Source organism: Canis lupus, chromosome 18 (genome assembly GCF_011100685.1).
Source record: "Canis lupus familiaris isolate Mischka breed German Shepherd chromosome 18, alternate assembly UU_Cfam_GSD_1.0, whole genome shotgun sequence".
In the NCBI taxonomy this organism is placed as follows: Eukaryota; Metazoa; Chordata; class Mammalia; order Carnivora; family Canidae; genus Canis; species Canis lupus.
The window spans coordinates 25,889,671-25,906,137 of record NC_049239.1 but is presented as its reverse complement, the minus strand read 5'-3'; the positions used below and the strand labels follow the sequence as shown (position 1 = coordinate 25,906,137).

General features: G+C 67.3%; 2 protein-coding genes across 5 annotated transcripts; one reads left to right on the top strand and one right to left on the bottom strand.

Annotated features, from left to right (window-relative positions):
* Nucleotides 1–3: 3 nt before the first annotated feature.
* SIGIRR (single Ig and TIR domain containing) lies at nucleotides 4–6,197 on the top strand. Of its 3 annotated transcripts, XM_038562910.1 has the most exons (10): nucleotides 4–1,039; nucleotides 2,186–2,349; nucleotides 3,251–3,449; nucleotides 3,853–3,986; nucleotides 4,092–4,244; nucleotides 4,356–4,499; nucleotides 4,862–4,964; nucleotides 5,029–5,179; nucleotides 5,399–5,588; nucleotides 5,881–6,197. In XM_038562910.1, exons 2-10 carry the CDS (start codon nucleotides 2,343–2,345, stop codon nucleotides 6,042–6,044), a joined length of 1,245 nt encoding a protein of 414 aa, XP_038418838.1. In that variant the 5' UTR covers nucleotides 4–1,039; nucleotides 2,186–2,342; the 3' UTR covers nucleotides 6,045–6,197. The 3 variants fall into 3 exon arrangements, with proteins under 3 accessions (XP_038418838.1, XP_038418839.1, XP_038418837.1); XM_038562911.1 differs by lacking the exon at nucleotides 4–1,039 and having other exon boundaries at nucleotides 2,206–2,349; nucleotides 3,248–3,449; nucleotides 4,104–4,244; XM_038562909.1 differs by lacking the exon at nucleotides 4–1,039 and having other exon boundaries at nucleotides 2,206–2,349; nucleotides 3,248–3,449.
* An 816-nt stretch (nucleotides 6,198–7,013) lies between these two features.
* PKP3 (plakophilin 3) lies at nucleotides 7,014–16,259 on the bottom strand. 2 transcript variants are annotated; one of them, XM_038562908.1, is made up of 15 exons: nucleotides 16,112–16,259; nucleotides 15,889–15,988; nucleotides 14,533–14,728; nucleotides 12,855–12,931; nucleotides 12,125–12,744; nucleotides 11,922–12,045; nucleotides 10,169–10,373; nucleotides 9,692–9,866; nucleotides 9,184–9,301; nucleotides 8,942–9,112; nucleotides 8,675–8,860; nucleotides 8,267–8,420; nucleotides 7,864–8,056; nucleotides 7,631–7,718; nucleotides 7,014–7,359 (listed from the first exon to the last, which is right to left on the bottom strand). In XM_038562908.1, exons 2-15 carry the CDS (start codon nucleotides 15,904–15,906, stop codon nucleotides 7,324–7,326), a joined length of 2,361 nt encoding a protein of 786 aa, XP_038418836.1. In that variant the 5' UTR covers nucleotides 15,907–15,988; nucleotides 16,112–16,259; the 3' UTR covers nucleotides 7,014–7,323. The 2 variants fall into 2 exon arrangements, with proteins under 2 accessions (XP_038418836.1, XP_038418835.1); XM_038562907.1 differs by lacking the exon at nucleotides 15,889–15,988 and having other exon boundaries at nucleotides 16,112–16,245.
* Between the last annotated feature and the right edge of the window lie 208 nt (nucleotides 16,260–16,467).

The window sequence follows — 16,467 nt, the reverse complement described above, 5'->3', positions numbered from 1 at the left end:
CTGAAGATGGCCCACTGGCCGGCCCCTGAGCCTGGGTAGGTGAGGTCAGGGACGCGGCCTGAAGGGGCCCAGTGCCCGATTTCTATGGGGAGTGATACCAGCCATTGTTGCTGGGCCTCGAGTCCCAAGTCCGTCTGGGCCGGGAAGTCTGTGGTGTGAGGAGATGCCGGCTGCCCCCAACCTGGGCTCGGGGCCCAGGAGCCTCTGTCCAGGACTTTCTCTGTCCCTAATCTGGAAAAGAGGGGGACTGTCCTCACATCCCACCCTGAAGGGAGGGTCCACGTGATACCATAGCCTCCCTTTAGCTGCTCAGAGTTTGGGGACTCTATGGGGGAAGTGGATAGGGAGGGGGCCCAAGAGCTCTGCCCAAGGCCCAGTTAGTAGCAGGAATTTCCACCGGACCCACCCCCTCCCCGCAGCAGGTCACAGGCCAGATGCACACTGGGGGCTTACTTGGGCCCGAGGGAGCAGCCCGAAGGCCCCCGCCGTCCCGAGTGTCACATCCTAGTCAGTGCCCTGAAGCAGGCCACAGTGCCCAGCCCGCTCTCCTCGTGTGTGCACAGCATGGCCCTGACGAGCAGCCTCCTTAGGAGCCCCCGCATCATGCCAGGCCCTCTACAAGCTCCCCTCCACCCCCCGGGCTTGGCCTCGGGAAGTATGGGGCGGGCGTGGCCTGGGGTGGGCCCCAGAGGAAGGAGCCGCCTGACTCAGAGTTACAGGAAGAAGTGATGCAGGCCGGGCAGGCGGGGCGAGAACCACCAGCTGCCCGCCTGCCTGGGATGGGGGAGGCTGCCTGGGTGGGGTTTGGGTCTAGGAGAGGATGTGACTGCAAAGCCAGGAAGCTACAGGGAAAGTTCTGATTAAAACACACACACACACAAACAAAAGACAGGTCCTCGTGGTGCTTGGCGATGTGTCCTGGGGCTGTGGTGCCGCGGACCGGGCTGGGGGCCCAGCTGAGCAGAGAGTTTGCTCCCAAACACTCGTCAATGACCTCGATGACCGACATTTCCCCCCAGGAGGAAAGAGCCGGAACCAGGTGACTTTGTGTACTCCCACGCGGCTCCGCGTGAGCCTGTCCTTATCGTGGACACCGTTGTGGCCTGAGGCTGGTCCTCAGAGTCAGGCTTGGCTGAGAGGAGGCCTGGAGCATGTGTGGGCACGTGTGTGTGTGTCTCTAAGAGCAGGGGCGACAGGAGGCTGTCCGTTCGCACCGGCAGCTAGGGTAGGTGTGAGGTGCAGGTTTTGTGCAGGTGCTCGTGGCTCTGCACCCCGGGGGAGCTGTTGCGAGTGTGCATGAGGCCAGGAGAGTGCCGGAGGTGGGGGGAGTGTGCATGTCGGCACACAGACTGAGACAGGAATTTAAGGCAGGTGTGTGCGCAGAGAGGGCTGTGTGTGCATGGGGTGTGCAAAACAGGCTACACAGGGGACGGTGTGCAGGGGGGTGTGCAGGGTGAGGACACCTGTCCCTGCTTGTGTAGTTTGGCCTTAACCTCCAGGAAGGCCTGAGGCTGCCTTTCCAGGGGTAAAAGCTCTTCTGATCTTGAAGACGTGGAAGGGCCACCTGTGGCCACCCACAAAGTGGACAGAAGTCTTTGGTTTGGGAAATGACAGACGGGTAGGGGGACGCCGTTGTGGGAGCCCGCGGGGGTGGGCCGCTCGAGGCCTGCGCAGACTCAGGCCAGCAGGCCCCCCGCTTCCCGCTCCTGCTGCTGACTGCGGCCCGGCTCAGCCTCGGGCGATGCTGTGTCGCACACGCACGTGCACACGGGACAAACCGCTCCAGTGGGACTGTGGCTCAGAGTCCGGCAGCCCACACCTACACCACCTACTGCTGGTGGGCAAGCTTCAAGTGACCTCTGACCCTCAGGGCCTGCCCAGCGGCCCTCCTGGTATGCAACGTCCCTGTCCCAGGACATAGTGGGAACGCAGCCACCTCCAGCCTCATGAGCGGTGCAGGGCTGTGCACCCCTGGTCCGTCCATGGGCCGTTGCGGTGACCCGGGAACTCGTGAGGTTCAGTCTGAGGCCCTCCCAGCCACCCGGGCCTTGCCCACTCCAGCCACGTGTAACCTGCCCCAAGTGACGCTGTGCCGGTGTCACCAGCAGCCACGAGGCGGCTGCTGCAAAGTTACATGTTAACTCGTGTTGTTCTTGTTTAACTTTCTCCTTTGGGATGGCAGCAGCCTCTGACCCGTCCTGGCGCCCTGACTGACCGGCCGCAAAGACAGAGAGTGAGTCTTGCCCACCCCCTGGGGGACCAGTCTGCTCAGCCAAGGAGCCCCGTGGAACCGGGGGGTGGCACCAGTGCCCAGCCTGCCTCGAGGAGGCCCCGGCCAGACCATGGCAGGTAGACGGGTCAGAGAGGGACAGGCACGGGCCCCACTCCTACCTCCTGTCCCTCAGGCTGGCTCCACACTGCCAGGTTGCCTGGGCTCTCAGCCTGGCCTCCAGCCGAGGGTACAAAGGCTTATGCTCGCACCTCCCACATAGTCCGAGGTCATGACCCCACGATTAGGACAGGCCCAGAGCCTCCAGACCATGGTCATGGGGTCAGTAAAGCCCAGGGACACTAGGAGTGGGAGCTGCTGGGGGGGCCCCAGGGGCAAGGTGGGTAGATGTGGGCCACTGAGATGATTTATGGTCACCAGGACTCTTTACCCTGATTTAAAAATCAGAAAATTTAGGTCTCAGGGAGAAAGCTTGCCGGTGGCCAGGAGTATCAGGCCCTGCAATCCCGCGCTCCCATCCCAGGAGGAAGGTGCTGACATACTCATTGCCTGAGCCCCCAAACCACCAGAGTTCACGCTTGCCACTGCTCCCTGCGCACAGCACCTCCAGGCAGGTCGAGGAGCCTGGCCACGCACAGGGTGGACACTGCAGCCGTGGGCAGCAGATGTACACAGAACGTGTGGGAGCTGGGCTCATGTCCTGGGGGACGGGCAGCCAGGTGGGCCCCACTGGGTGGGTCGGCTCAGCTATGACTCTGGCTGCTGCCTTCTGGGGTCCCCTCTGAGGACAGAGCAGCCACCTGGACGGCGGGCAGAACAGCCCAGACCCAGCCACTGCTGGCGGGAGACCTGCTGAGTGCCAAGCCGTGTCCCCCGGGGGCCTTGTGCAGGGACATCATGTGGCCACCAAGCAACACACACCACTGAGCATCTTGTGTTTTTCCTGGCCCACAGGCCGTCTGTGGTTGGTGGGACCCCGGCCTCCCAGGCAGGGCTAACCACTGGGTCCTCTCTCAGTAGGTGTCTGTGACAGGGCCCCTGACTTCCTCTCCCCGACTGGAAACCAGGCCCTGGGGCCCGCCCTTGGCAGTGTAGTGGCTCTGAACTGCACAGCCTGGGTGGTTTCTGGGCCCCACTGTCCCCTGCCCTCCGTCCAGTGGCTGAAAGACAGGCTGCCGCTGGGCAATGGGAGCCACTACAGCCTCCATGAAGACTCCTGGTAAGAGACAGAACTGTCGAGGGTCAGGTGACTACCCTGGTCATACCCATGGCCACCTAGATGCTGCTCTATAACCACCTGGACCTGGGAAGAGTGCCACTCTTGGCACAGACGAAGGGTTAGTGACTGCAGGGACAGGTGGCCCCCTCGGATGTGCACCTTGTGCCAGCACAATCCTATGGCCTGAATTAGGCATTCACCCCCAAAACCCAGACCCCGGATCAGGGTCGGTAAACCCAAACAGACCCTCCCCCACCAGGTTGTGGCCACGTCTCTCAGCTCGTGGACCCACTGCTCGGGGCCCACATCTGTAGCCTCTGGGGTTCAGTCGGACAGGCGGGACCCAGGGGCAGCCACTGATGCTCTCAGGCCCCAGGTGACAGGGTTGCGTTGATCCCCCCAGGGTCAAGGACAACCTATCAGAGGTGCTTGTGTCCAGTGTTCTGGGGGTCAACCTGACCCATGCTGAGGACTATGGGACCTTTACCTGCGCCATCCGGAATGTCAGCTCCTCCCCCTTCACTCTTTGGAGAGCTGGTGAGTGGGGTACACTGGGCGGGAGGTAGAAGGGGAGCCTAGGGGCACCGGGAACTCGGAGGCTTGGAGAAGGCTGGGCGGGGGCAGCAGTGACTCAGGCTCTAGCTCTGTCCCCAGGCCCAGCAGGCCACGTGGCTGCGGTGCTGGCCTCACTCCTGGTCCTGCTGGCCCTGCTCCTGGCCGCCCTGCTCTACGTGAAGTGTCGACTCAATGTGCTGCTCTGGTACCAAGACGCCTACGGGGAGGTGGAGGTGAACGGTGCGTGGGGCCGCGTCGGCTACGGGCCGCCCTAGGCTCAGGTCCCGTGCAGGCTGGAGGGGGGTCAGAGGAGCCGGCGGTGGCCGAGCGCTCACCCGCCACCGTCCGCAGACGGGAAGCTCTACGATGCCTACGTCTCCTACAGCGACAGCCCCGAGGACCGGAAATTCGTGAACTTCATCCTGAAGCCGCAGCTCGAGCGGCGTCGGGGCTACAAGCTCTTCCTGGACGACCGCGACCTCCTGCCGCGCGCGGGTACCGCGGGCCCCGCCCCCGCTCCCGGGCCCCGCCCCTCGGCCCCGCCCCATCTCGCTCCGGGCCCCGCCCCGTCTCGCCCCGGCCCCCGCACCCACCCAGGCCCTGGCCCCGCCCTCCTCGCCCCCCACCCAAGCTCCCGCCCACTCTCGCCCCGGGCCCCGCCCCATCTCGCTCCGCGCCCACCCAGGCCCGGCCCCGCCCTCCTCGGCCCCGCCCCCACCCAGACCCCGCCCCGCCCTCCGCGGCCCCGCCCCCACCCAGGCCCCGCCCCCGTCTCGCTCCGGGCCCCGCCCCCCGCCCAGGCCCCGCCCAGGCCCCGCCCCGCCCTCCGCGGCCCCGCCGACGCCCGGTTCCCGCAGAGCCTTCCGCGGACCTCCTGGTGAACCTGAGCCGCTGCCGGCGCCTCATCGTGGTGCTGTCGGAAGCCTTCCTGGGCAGGGCCTGGTGCAGCCACAGCTTCCGGTGGGTCCCGCGCCGGGGTGGGTGGGCCCGCGGCCGCGCCCCCCTGACGGTCCCGCCCCCGCAGGGAGGGCCTGTGCCGGCTGCTGGAGCTCACGCGCAGACCCATCTTCATCACCTTCGAGGGCCAAAGGCGCGACCCCATGCACCCCGCGCTCCACCTGCTGCGCCAGCACCGCCACCTGGTTACTCTCCTGCTCTGGAGGCCCGGCTCCGTGGTGCGGAGAGGGGTGGGGGGCCCCCGAAATACGGATGGGTGGTACTCGGCTCCGGAGAGGGGCTCCTCCGTGGGCCCGGGCCCCGTGGGTGAGGGCTCTGTGGCCTGCACCCGGGGGAAGGGCTTCCTTTGAGGTCCCTGGAGCCCGGTGAGCACGTGCCTGCAGGGGTGCTCTTTGAGGCCAGGGTGGCCAGGCCAACGGCTCCATCCTGGCCCCCAGGCTCCTTCTTCAGATTTTTGGAAAGAGCTACAGCTGGCGCTCCCGCGAAAGGTGCGGTACAGAGCAACGGAGGGAGACCCCCAGACCCGGCTGCAGGATGACAAGGACCCCATGCTTATTGTACAAGGCCACCTCCCAGCGGGTCGGACCCTGCACCTGGAGCTGGACCCTGACCCGGAGGGGGACTTGGGTATGTTCACCTGGCCCCACCCCTGGCCCTGAGAAGCTTGGCCTGGACGGGGGGCGTGGTGGTCCGCAGGGCTGAGGAACCCAGAGGCAGAGGGGGGTCCAGGTGGAGGGGACTCCTCCCTGCAGCCCAGAGGTGGGCCTGGCTCCCCAGCACACCCTCTGTCCTGGAGGCGCTTGGGCCCAAGGCCAGCCTGGGAACGTCCAGGACCTCAGACGCCACCATGCAAGAGGGCGAGCAGGGGGGGACCCATGGCTGTGGGCAGCGCAGCCTCAGGCCTGGCCCTTCTCCCCAGGTGTCCGAGGGCCTATCTTTGGGGAGCCATTAGCTCCACCGCATGCAAGTGGGGTTTCGCTTGGAGAGGGCCGGGGCAGCGAGGTGGACGTCTCGGACCTTGGCTCCCGCAACTACAGCGCCCGCACAGACTTCTACTGCCTGGTGTCTGAGGAGGATGTGTAGCCCCCGCCGGCCGGAACAGCAAGATCTCAAGGACAGCTGGGTGCGGGGTGGGTGGGGTTTCTCTCCTCTTAGCAGGACCACCAGCCCTGAGACACTCAGGGAAGGGGAGCTGCTCCACTGTGCCTCCAGACAATAAAGTCCTTTTAGATCCTGCCTGGGCCTCAGCCTCTCCTCTCCGGGGCAGGAAGAGGGTATGCAGCCCCTGGGCGGGGCACCCCTCACTTCTGTCTCAGGCTGTCCGTGGCCCTCGGCCCCTCCCCTCTCTCATGCCCATGTCCCCTTGGTCACAAATCTGGCCGTCCATGCAGTCCTAACTTCCATCTTCCAGCCTGAGCCAGCTCAGGGACATCTCTTGTAGTAGCCTCTTTGGGTCTGTCTGCTTGGGGGTTTGAGCGCCCCCAGCCCCGTTCTGATCCAGCCACGTCCCCGGGGTGGCAGGGTGGTGGGGTGGTGGTGGGCACGCCCCTTGGTCTTCAGGCTCTGAGCTTTAAGGAAGAAGCCTCTGCTTGTAAAAATAGGAGTGGGAGCTTCTCCACCAAATGGCCTGGTTTGGCGAGATGGGATCCCGGGACTCAGCTGGACAGAGTGACTCCCCAGCCAGGACCCCAGGCCCAGTGAGGCAGGGCGGAGGGAGGTGCTGGGCCACATGAGTACAGCGCAACGGGGCAGCAGGGCAGCCTGGGGAGCTCGTGGCTCTGCAGGGACCGGTCGGCCCTCTCTGCACAAAGTCCCCAGCTCTGCTGTGACTGGGCCTCGGCTGGCATCAAGGCTCACCCTGCTGTCTGCCCCATTGCCTCCGTTCTTGCCAGCATTCCCCGCTGGATGCTCTCTCCTCCTTGTCCTGGGCATCCTGACCTGGAGAAGCTTCTGGGGGTGCTCAGGGGGTGAGTATCCCCAGGGTCAGGCCTGGTTGTGCTCAGGGACGCTGCTGTGTCCCTGGGTCGGGCCCGCTGAAGAAAACTGCAGGGCTGTGTTCATGGCCACCTTTATTCCCAGCACTGGCAGCTCCCACCTCTGCCCCTATGACCTGGTCACCACCCCATGCACCAGAGCAGCCTCAAGCCCTGCCCTACCCCCTGCCCTATAGAAGCCAAGTCCCTACAACCAGCCCCCAGCCCCTCCCTGGTGTCCTGGGCCCTTCAGAGTTGCACACGGGGCTCCAGCGAGAGGCCCCAGGCCGTCAGCCTCCTCCGCTGGGCTGGCCAGCGAGCAGTGCGGAGCTGAGCCTGTCTCCTGTAGGCCGGGCTACATTGCATCCTCCTCCTCCAGGAAGGCCTCGCTACGGGCCCAGGAAGTCCTCCTTCCGATATCCCTTCTGCAGTGGAGAGGAGGCCCAGAGTGAGGGTGCCTGCCTGCTGGGCCCTGCTCTCCCCAGGCCCCACCCTTCCTGGTCCGCTGGGCCTGGACCCCTCTCTCTGGGTCTCTGGTGTCCTGTGTTGCCCACTTCCTGAGTCTGCGTGTTCCGCAGGACTTCCCGTGTCCACCCCCTCCTGCTCAGCTCCCCCTCACCCCAGTGTTCTGCACCCAGGTCCTGCTCCCAGGTCCAACACCGGTGGCCCTGCCTGCCCTGGATCGCTGGGACATACCGCCCGGAAGTCCCGGTGGAGCTTGCTGTACTGCCACAGGTTGGCGAGGAGGCTGGAGGCCGCTCTGGAGGACTTCTCACTGTCGGGGCTTGGTGGGGGGGAAAGGAGTCAGCAGGGGACAGGCGGCCACGAGGGAGGTGTGGACGGTGGGGGGACGGGACAGCCACGAGGCAGGTGCAGACGGTGGGGGGACGTGCCAGCCATGAGGCAGGTATGGATGGTGGGGGGCTCACCTGTCCCGCTTCTTCTTGATGAAGACCAGCTTTCGGAGCCCGTCGAAGTAGAGCAAGTCCCGGGCGGCGATGGGACTGGCCACCACCAGGTTGTTCAGCACAGCTATGATGTTGACCAGCACGTCGGCCGGTGGACACTTCTCGCCCACGCTGCCAGGAAGCTTCTCAATCAGGTGACTCACCACCTTGGTGGCTGCCGGGAGGAGGTCGGGAGGTCGGGAAGCCAGCCTCCACCTGCACTCCTGGCCGCCTTAGCGCTCCGGTCCCCCCCACCCACCACGGCTTCCCCAGCGCCGCCGCCTCCCAGAGGCCAGCCCAGGAAGTGCAGGCGTGAGCCTGTGACCCGGCAGGGTGAGGGCAGGGCGGGCAGGGTGAGGGCAGATTGGGCGCCGGCCCCACTCACACATCTCGTCCTTGTTTCTGGCGTTCCGAGACAGGTTTCGGATGAGGCCGGTCAGCGAGCGCAGCTGGTGGTGGTCGGCGGTGCGAACCCTGTCGAGCAGCGGGTTCAGGATGCGCTCCTGCTCCAGGGCCAGGCGGCTCAGCACGCCCGCCCACTGCGGGTGCAAGGGCAGCAGTGAGGGCGGCCGGCCAGGCCGGCTCTTGTCCGTCCCTCTGTCCCCCGCGGAGCCTCCCCGCGTGACCTGGCTCGGCCTGCGCCTACGGCCAGTGTGTACCCGAATCCTCGGCCGCGCCTCTGCGGGCTGCCCCCCGCCCTGTCCCTCCGGCCGCACATCCTGTCCCTCCCGCTGGTGTCTCGGCTCCTGCCAACCCCCGAGACCCCCTGCCATCCCTGCTCGGCGCCCCTCACCCGGCGGTCGCCTGCGGTGATGTTCTGCAGCGCCCCCGCGGCCGCCTCGGTGGTGTGCGGGTTGAGCTCGCAGCGCTGCAGCAGCCGGTTGTACAGCCCCACGATCTGGGGGCTCCACAGCCACTCGAGACCCTTGGGGTCCTTAGACACCTCGGCGAAGGTGAGCGCGTCGGCCGTGAGGGGCAGCTGGGGGCAGGCGCGGAGGGTCAGCCGGGCGGGCCCAGGCCCCGCTCCCCTCCCCTTCCCCGCGGCCCTGCCCGTGCCCACCTCTCGCAGCCGCCGGCTCTGAGGCGTGAAGCAGCCCACCACCTCGCCGGGGGGCGCCCCCACCACGTCCCTGCGGCCCCTGCCCTCCAGCCGCTGCAGGGCCGAGGGCGGCATCTCGTCGTACAGTCGGTAGGACAGGTTCCGCAGCACGCACACGGCGTTCTCCACGCTCTGCAGAGGGCAGACCCTGGTCAGAGTGGGCTGGGAGCCCCCCGGGCCCTGAGGCCGCGGCCGCCTCTCACCTTGTCCTCACACTTGCCCACGTCCAGGGCGTGGTTGATGTAGGTGACCAGGGCATCCACGAGCCCGTGGCACTCGCGCATCTTCTGGCGAGTAGCCTGGGAAGCCGAACTGAGGTTCCTGCAGGCGGAGGAAGGTCAGAGGCCCCCCAGCGGGAACCGACCAAGGGCTGTGCCCCTGGGCCCAAGGCCCCCTCTGTCCCCTGAGCGGGCGCTGCTGGCCCTGGTGCCTCTGTGTGCCCATCGCCCAGTCGCCCGTCCGAGTGTCCAGAGTGGGGTTATAGGGTCAGATGAGCCCGCAGCCCCCAGAGCCTCGACACCTGACACGCCAGCCACTGTCAGCTTCCCGTCCCGCCTGTGTCGGCACCTGTGCCTCGTTTCGCCAGCCCCTGGCCAGCTCCGCCCGACCATCCCGACCTCAGAGCCGAGGGTCCCTGCTCCAGGCACCCAGCCCTCTGCCCCTGGCTGCCAGCACGGCCTGTACCCGCTCACCGTCCCCTCCCCGGCCCACCTGAGGAACCCAGTGGCATTATAGAAGATTTCGGCCTCAGAAGCGTTCTGTTGGATGAGGGGTGGCCCCCCGGCCCCTGAGAGGGGGCTCAGCACCAGGTCCGTGAGCTGCTCCAGGGTGTCCCGGGCCAGGCGGTCCTTGAGATGGTCGCTGGAGGACAGATTCCACAGGATGCCTGCGGCGGGGGTGCCGCAGCCGTGGTCAGCGACAGCCTGCTGGGCCCCGCCGGGCCCTCCAGGGGGACTGGGGCCGACGCTCCCGCTGGCCTTGGGAGCTTCACCCAACAGCCCCATGAGAAAGCCTACGTGGGACCTGCAGGTCGTGGGGCGGTGACACCATGGAGAGCACAACACTCGGGGGCAGGGATGTGCCAAAGAGGAGTGGGGGTCGAGGGGGTGTGGGGACGAGGAAGAGAGGACGGGGCAGAAAGGCAGGGGGCAGCGGCGTTGGCCCGGGGCTGTGGGCGGGCAGGCCCACCTGTGACGTTCTTGCGCAGCTCATCGTCCTGCTCGCGCAGCGTCCGCAGCAGCTCGAAGATGCCGTTCTCCTCCACCAGGGCCAGCTTGTTGTCTGCGTTGTCATAGATGAGGTTGCGCATGGCGCCTGTGGCGTGGCGCTGCACCTCCTGGTTGGCGTGGTTGAAGAGCTTCACCAGCCGGGGCACAGCCTGAAGGCTGCGGGCCTGCACACACAGCCGCGTGGCTGTCAGCACACGTGTGCATGTCGCACGGGCGTATGTAGACATACGCGAGGACACGAGGGCGGTGCTGGTGATGGAGACAGACGCAGGTGTGTACGTGTGTGCAGGCTTCTGCAGACGCGTGTTGACATGTGCAAGCGTGTGCAGGGGCACAGACATGTGCAGAGGTGGACAGGTGTGTGCAGAGGTGTACAGACGTGTGCAAGGGCACAGACACATGCAGAAGGCGTGTGTAGGCATGTGCAGAGGTATACAGACGTGTGCAAAGGCACAGACACGTGCAGAGGTGTACAAGCATGTGCAGGCATGTGCAGAGTTGTACAGATGTGTGCAGGGGCACAGACGTGCAGAAGTGTACAGGCATGTGCAGAGGTGTACAGACTCTGCAGGAGCATAGACACATGCAGAGGTGTGCAGGCATGTGCAGAGGTGTCCAGACGTGTGCAGGGGGGTGGACACGTGCAGAGGTATGCAGGCATGTGCAGAGGTGTACAGACGCACAAACACGTGCAGAGGTGTGCAGAGATGTATAGGCATGTGCAGGCGTGTGCAGAGGTGTCCAGACGTGTGCAGGGGAGTGGACACGTGCAGAGGTGTACAAGCATGTGCTGGCATGTGCAGAGGTGTACAGGCGTGTGCAGAGGTGTACAGACATGTGCAAGGGCACAGACACATGCAGAGGTGTGCAGGCATGTGCAAGGGCACAGACACGTGCAGAAGTGTGCAGGAGTGTGCAGGCGTGTGCAGGGGCACAGACACATGCAGGGGTGTGCAGGCGTGTGCAAGGGCACAGACACATGCAGAAGGCGTGTGCAGATGTGTGCAAAGGCACAGACACGTGCAGAGGTGTACAAACATGTGCAGGCATGGACAGAGTTGTACAGACGTGTGCAGGAGCACAGATACATGCAGAGGTGTGCAGGCATGTGCAGAGGTGTACAGACGTGTGCAGGGGGGTGGACACGTGCAGAGGTGTCCAGGCGTGTGCAGAGGTGTACAGACGCACAGACACATGCAGAGGTGTGCAGAGATGTATAGGCATGTGCAGGCATGTGCAGAGGTGTACAGATGTGTGCAGGGGCACGGATGTGCAGAGGTGTACAGGCATGTGCAAAAGTGTACAGACATGTGCAAGGGCACAGACACATGCAGGGGTGTGCAGGCGTGTACAGGGGCATGGACACGTGCTGAGGTGTGCAGGTGTGTGCAGGCATGTGCAGGGGCACGGACATGTGCAGAGGTGTGTAGGGGTGTGTAGGTATGTGTAGGGGCATGGACACGTGCAGAGTGAGCAGGGGTGCTGTGTGTATGCACGTCACACGCTCCTCCCCGCTGTCTGCCGGGGAGTCCACCCGGCGTGTGCCCAGTCAGCGTGGGGGCAGGTGAGAGGTGCTCGGGGACCTGGGGAGGGGTCTGCATGTCCATCTCTGCACATGTCTGTGCCCCTGCACACGCTTGCACATGTCAACACGCGTCTGCAGAAGCCTGACAGCTGCGGGGGCGGGGAGGGGTCGGCAAGGGGGCCGTCACCTGCTTCTTGGCCGCTGCGTCGCTGTAGCATTTGTGTTGGATGTAGGCTGCGCCCAGCACCTGGAGGTTGGGGTCCGAGGCCATGAGGTACTTGACCGCCGAGGGCAGGTCGATGTCATCAAATCTAGGGAGGCGGGGGTGGGGGTCAGCGGGGGCCCGGGGGGCCAGGCCGGGCACGGTCCCTCCCAAGCCGGCCCGCTCACCCGCTGCTGAGCCTCTGCAGGCTGCGGTGGCCGCCGTAGCTGTCCAGTCCTCGCACATCTGGCAGGTGGCCAGAGTCGGCCAGACTCAGGCTGAGGCTGCGCACGGAGGGTGCTCGGGCCACGGGCTCCAGGGCCGCCCCTGGCGCCACCCCGGCTGTGCCACGGCTGCGGTGGCTGCTCTGGAACCGCTGCAGGGTCCGCATGGCCGGTGCGCGGATGGGGCGGCCGGGCGGCCCCTCGCTGGCGTCCGGCCAGTCGGGGCCTTGCATGCGGCCGCAGGCGGCCTGGCGCTCGTAGGCGAGGGCCCTGTAGGCGGAGGCGGCCGGGGGCTCCAGCTGCTCGGACACGACGCTGTAGCGGTCGTCCAGGCCTGCGGCCCCCAGCCGCAGTGAGCGCAGGGACAGGGTGTCGTAGTCGGCCCGGCCACCCGGCCCGGCGCGCTCGTGGAAGGATACGGGCCGGGCAGGCGCCGCAGGCTGGGGGCCCCCGTACCCCGCACCCCCGAGGGTGCTGCCGCCGTTGTGGGCAGAGCTCAGCCTGCGGCTGCAGCTCAGATCCACGGCCGAGCGGGACGACCAGGAGGCAGGGCTGTAGGTGGGCTTGGCGATGGGCCAGAAAGTCTGTGGGGGGGGTCGGCAGTGAGGGGGCGTCGGGGCGCCCTGCTCCCGCCCGACCCTGGAGCCACCCTCGTCCCCCAGAGACCCCTGAGGATGGAGAGAGCGTCACTCACCGAGGGGTCCCCTCCGAGGCCCTGGGAGCGGGAGCTGAAGCCAGCCTGCAGGGTGTGGTAGTGACCGCGGGCCGGGCCTGCCGACGGGACGGCGTGTCGGGGCTGAGCCGGAGGGCCTCCTCCAGCCTCAGCCTTGGCCGGACCTCTCCGGAGCCCCCTCCCGACCAGCTGGACCCCCCCGGCTGCCTGGTTGCCCGGGAAGTGTGCCAGGGACAGCGTCAGCTCTCCGGGCCGGCCAGCGCGCACTCCCGGCCCCCGCCTTCAGGAAGCCACGCTGACCTCCTGTGCGCTCCGGCCTGGGCTGCGGACACACAGGAGTGTCCCTCTCCCACCTGGAGGAGCCACGCCTGCCCCTCCGGCTGCTTGGAAGCTGGGGGTGCTGGCGCCAGCCTGACTGTGGTGAGTGGACAGACAGACGGGGTGGGCAGTGGGGGAAGGGGGGAGGGGCGACAGGGAGGAGAGAGGGGCGGTGGACAGGTGGGTGGCTGCTGGGGTAGAAAATCAGGCCAACACAGCACGGGGTTGGGTGGGCTCCAGGGTCTCTGGACAGAGGGCAGATCCGCCCCGTAGGGTCCCTGCTGGGGTCGCGCGTCCCCCTGCCATTCGGGGTGACCTCCTGGAGGGCCTCAGGCTGTGGAGCCGGCCTCGGGGGGCTCCCCTCCCAGTGCGCTCCCCAGACCCGCCCAGGTTAATGAGGCTTCTGGGCAGGGGCTATTAACCCTTTGACGCTGGTGAATCTCAGCCTGGGGGGACCTTACTCCCACCTCCAAATTATACTCCCCCCCTAATTGGTAGGGTAGCCAGGGTGGTAATTAACCCTTCCCTCCTCCCTCCTCCACCCCATGACCCCTGGGCACCCGACTACTTAGCCGACAGAAGGCTGGGGCCCAGGCCGGGGTGTGGGGGGGCCCGGGAACCCCGGCTGCTCGGGTGACCCTGCCCCCAGCTGGCCAGCACCCTGACGCTGTGTGGGAAGGGACCCTCCAGAGGTGGTGGGAAAAGCACGGAGCGCCGGGGCCGGGCTCCCGAACTCCTGGGACGTGCGTCTCACCATCTACCCTCTGTCACTGTCGCTGCAGTTTGGCAAAGGTAGAGACGGTGTCTTCAGAACAGCTGCCCGAGTGCGCCGTGTGGGAGGCCCCTTAACGCGCGTCCGCCCACCCCGCGCACCCACGCGGCCTGCCTGGCACTGAGGAGCACCCCCTCCTGCGTTCCCATCAAGAGCATCTGGGTCACGTCCAGGTGTCCCTGGTCCAGGTGTCCCGGACCCGCCCCCTCCCAGGTCTGTGTGCTTCCCGAGTCTGGGTGTCGGGGTGTCCGCGTCCCCGCGGATGGACGTGTGTGTCGCGCCTCTGAGGCCGTGTGAGAGCCGCGCTACGCGGCCCTGACGCGCGTGTCCCGGGTTGGCTGGCAGCGAGGCCTGGCGGGCCTGCCATGTGCCGGCGGCGCTCCGGGCGGGCTTGCCGGGGGGCCCGGGGTCCCCGCTGCTGGGAGGCCGCGCCCAGGGCTGCTCCCACACCCGGTGGGGCGGGGCGGTGACTCAGGGCGAGGCCTCTGTGAGTCAGGGCGCTGAGCCCCGGCGCCAGCCCTGCGGCCTCTGGCCCTCGCGCCGCCACACCCGCCGCGGCCCCTCGCGGCCGTGCCCACCGCCCGGTGCCCACCCCGGGCGTCCGCTTACCTCTGGGCGCCTCGGGGGCCCCCTCGGGCTCCGCGGCCCCGTTGTGGCGGCCCTGCTGGCCCAGCTGCAGGAGGCGGGCCCGGACCTGCTCCTGGACTCGGGCGGCGCGCAGCCGCTCAGCCTCGGGCCCCGGGGCGCCGCGCCGGTCCAGCTGCAGGTCGGAGGGCAGCGCCAGGGAGCACACGCCGGCCTCGGGCTGCAGGGCCGACAGCAGGAAGTTACCGTCCTGCATGGCGGCAGGTGCGCCCTGGGTCCGCGGGGCCGCCGGGGCCTCCTGGGCCCGAAGCGTCTTCACCAACCGGCCTGTCGGAGTCCCCTCCCCACTGGCCTCGCCCAGAGCCGCCGGAGACAGACGCGGCCCAGCCCCGGCGCGGCAGGGGCGGGGACACCTGGGCCAGGTGAGAGGGAGGGGCCACCGCTTGCTTAAGGTGGAATTTGGGCGGAAGAACAGGCCCACGTCACTGTCCTCCCTCCCATTCCTTCCCCACATCCTGGGACAGAGCTGCAGGGGTCCGGGCCCTTGGGGCAGGTGCCCTCCCGATCCTGGGAAGGCCCAGGCCAGGCCCCTGGGGAGCCTCTGGCACCTCCGGGAGTCCGGAGGGGAGGGGGTCTGGGGCCAGTCCTGAGCGAGGCAGGGGTCGGCATCAGGGGCACAAGGGTCCCGGGGTGGCGCTCAGGGTGGGGGTTGGGTGGAGTTTTGGGGTAGAGGAGGGCCCTGTGGACCTTCACCCCGTGCCCAAGAGACCCCAGAAGTACACGGTTAGGCTGGCACAGCCCCGGGCTCATGACCCTCCAGGTCTCCGGCCTGTGGACTCCAGCAGTTGGCCCGACCCCCAGCTTCTGCAGAGGCCTCCAAAGCGCTGGCTCGGGCCTCTCTGGCACCCTCCCGGCTCCTGCCCCCCGGCCATGCAGCACAAGGCCATTCCCTACACATGAGTCAGGGCTCAGCTCGAGTTGGGGCTCAGCTCCACAGGACTGCTGCAGGGCACTGACTCAGAGGAGCCTCCCGCCCGGTCTGGGGGTACGGGAGCTGGGCTGTGTGTTGGGGGAGGAAGAACCCAGGGGCCTGCCAGAGAGGGGTGAGGGGTCGGCCCCGGGGGTGGGGAGCGGGGCCAGGCTTGGCGGGGCTTGCCCCCAGGTTTCCCTGCGTGCTCCCACCCAGCTGGACCAGCACCTGCCGGGCGTCCTGGGTAGGCCTGGACTGAGCCCAGCATGGGGCCCTGGTGGACGAGGGGGGTGGGGGCTGAGCCGCCCAGTGCTGGAGGGGTGGCAGGGTGGGGGTGGGTGACCTCAGGTACCTCCTGGGCCTCCCGAGAAGTCCCTGTGGGGCCCACTCTCTCTGCGGGAGGCCCTTACCCTGGGCCCTGACGACATTTGCCTTAATCCATGATGGGCCTTTTCAGGAGATGTGGTCCCTGGTGGGAATGGTGCTTGGGGGTCCTAGGAGTGGTCAGCGCTGGAGAGGAAGGGCCAGGTGGGTTAGGATGGAGGGGAGGGGAGGGTCCCCAAGAAGGCCGAGGTGAGGCTGGGGGTGGGGCTTCTGGGCCGGGGGATGGTGGTGTGCAGGTGGGAGACCTACCGTGCCGGTGGTCCGGATGCTGCTGGCCCCGTGGCTCGTCCCGGAGGCCACGGCTGTGGGCCAAGGGGTCCCGGTCTCCATCCCAGGCCCAGCGCGTCCGACAGGGGCGGCCTCTCACTGCAGGATGGTCCTGTGGGGGCCCTGGAGGGCGGGGTGGGAACGCCTGCACGCCCAGCTCATCAGACCGGTTGCTTTCCTGGGAGACGTGTTTTGTGTGGAAAAATCCTGGGAGACAAGTTTGTGCGGCGCCGAGTGCACCTCGAGGCACACGCCTGGCACGGGGCTGGGGCCCGCCCTGCATCTGGGGGCTCCCCGGGCCCACTGGGGCCCCGCAGAGGCCAGGCCTGGCAGCCTCC

Coding starts and splice junctions, on each gene's coding strand:
- SIGIRR (XM_038562909.1), top strand. Junction 3,987..4,091: donor CTTCACTCTTTGGAGAGCTG/GTGAGTGGGGTA, acceptor CTCAGGCTCTAG/CTCTGTCCCCAGGCCCAGCA. Junction 5,180..5,398: donor TCTGGAGGCCCGGCTCCGTG/GTGCGGAGAGGG, acceptor CCTGGCCCCCAG/GCTCCTTCTTCAGATTTTTG.
- PKP3 (XM_038562907.1), bottom strand. CDS start 16,192: ATGGAGACCGGGACCCCTTGGCCCACAGCCGTGGCCTCCGGGACGAGC. Junction 10,374..11,921: donor ACGCAGCGGCCAAGAAGCAG/GTGACGGCCCCC, acceptor CTGTGTGTGCAG/GCCCGCAGCCTTCAGGCTGT. Junction 8,421..8,674: donor TCACCGCAGGCGACCGCCGG/GTGAGGGGCGCC, acceptor TTGCACCCGCAG/TGGGCGGGCGTGCTGAGCCG.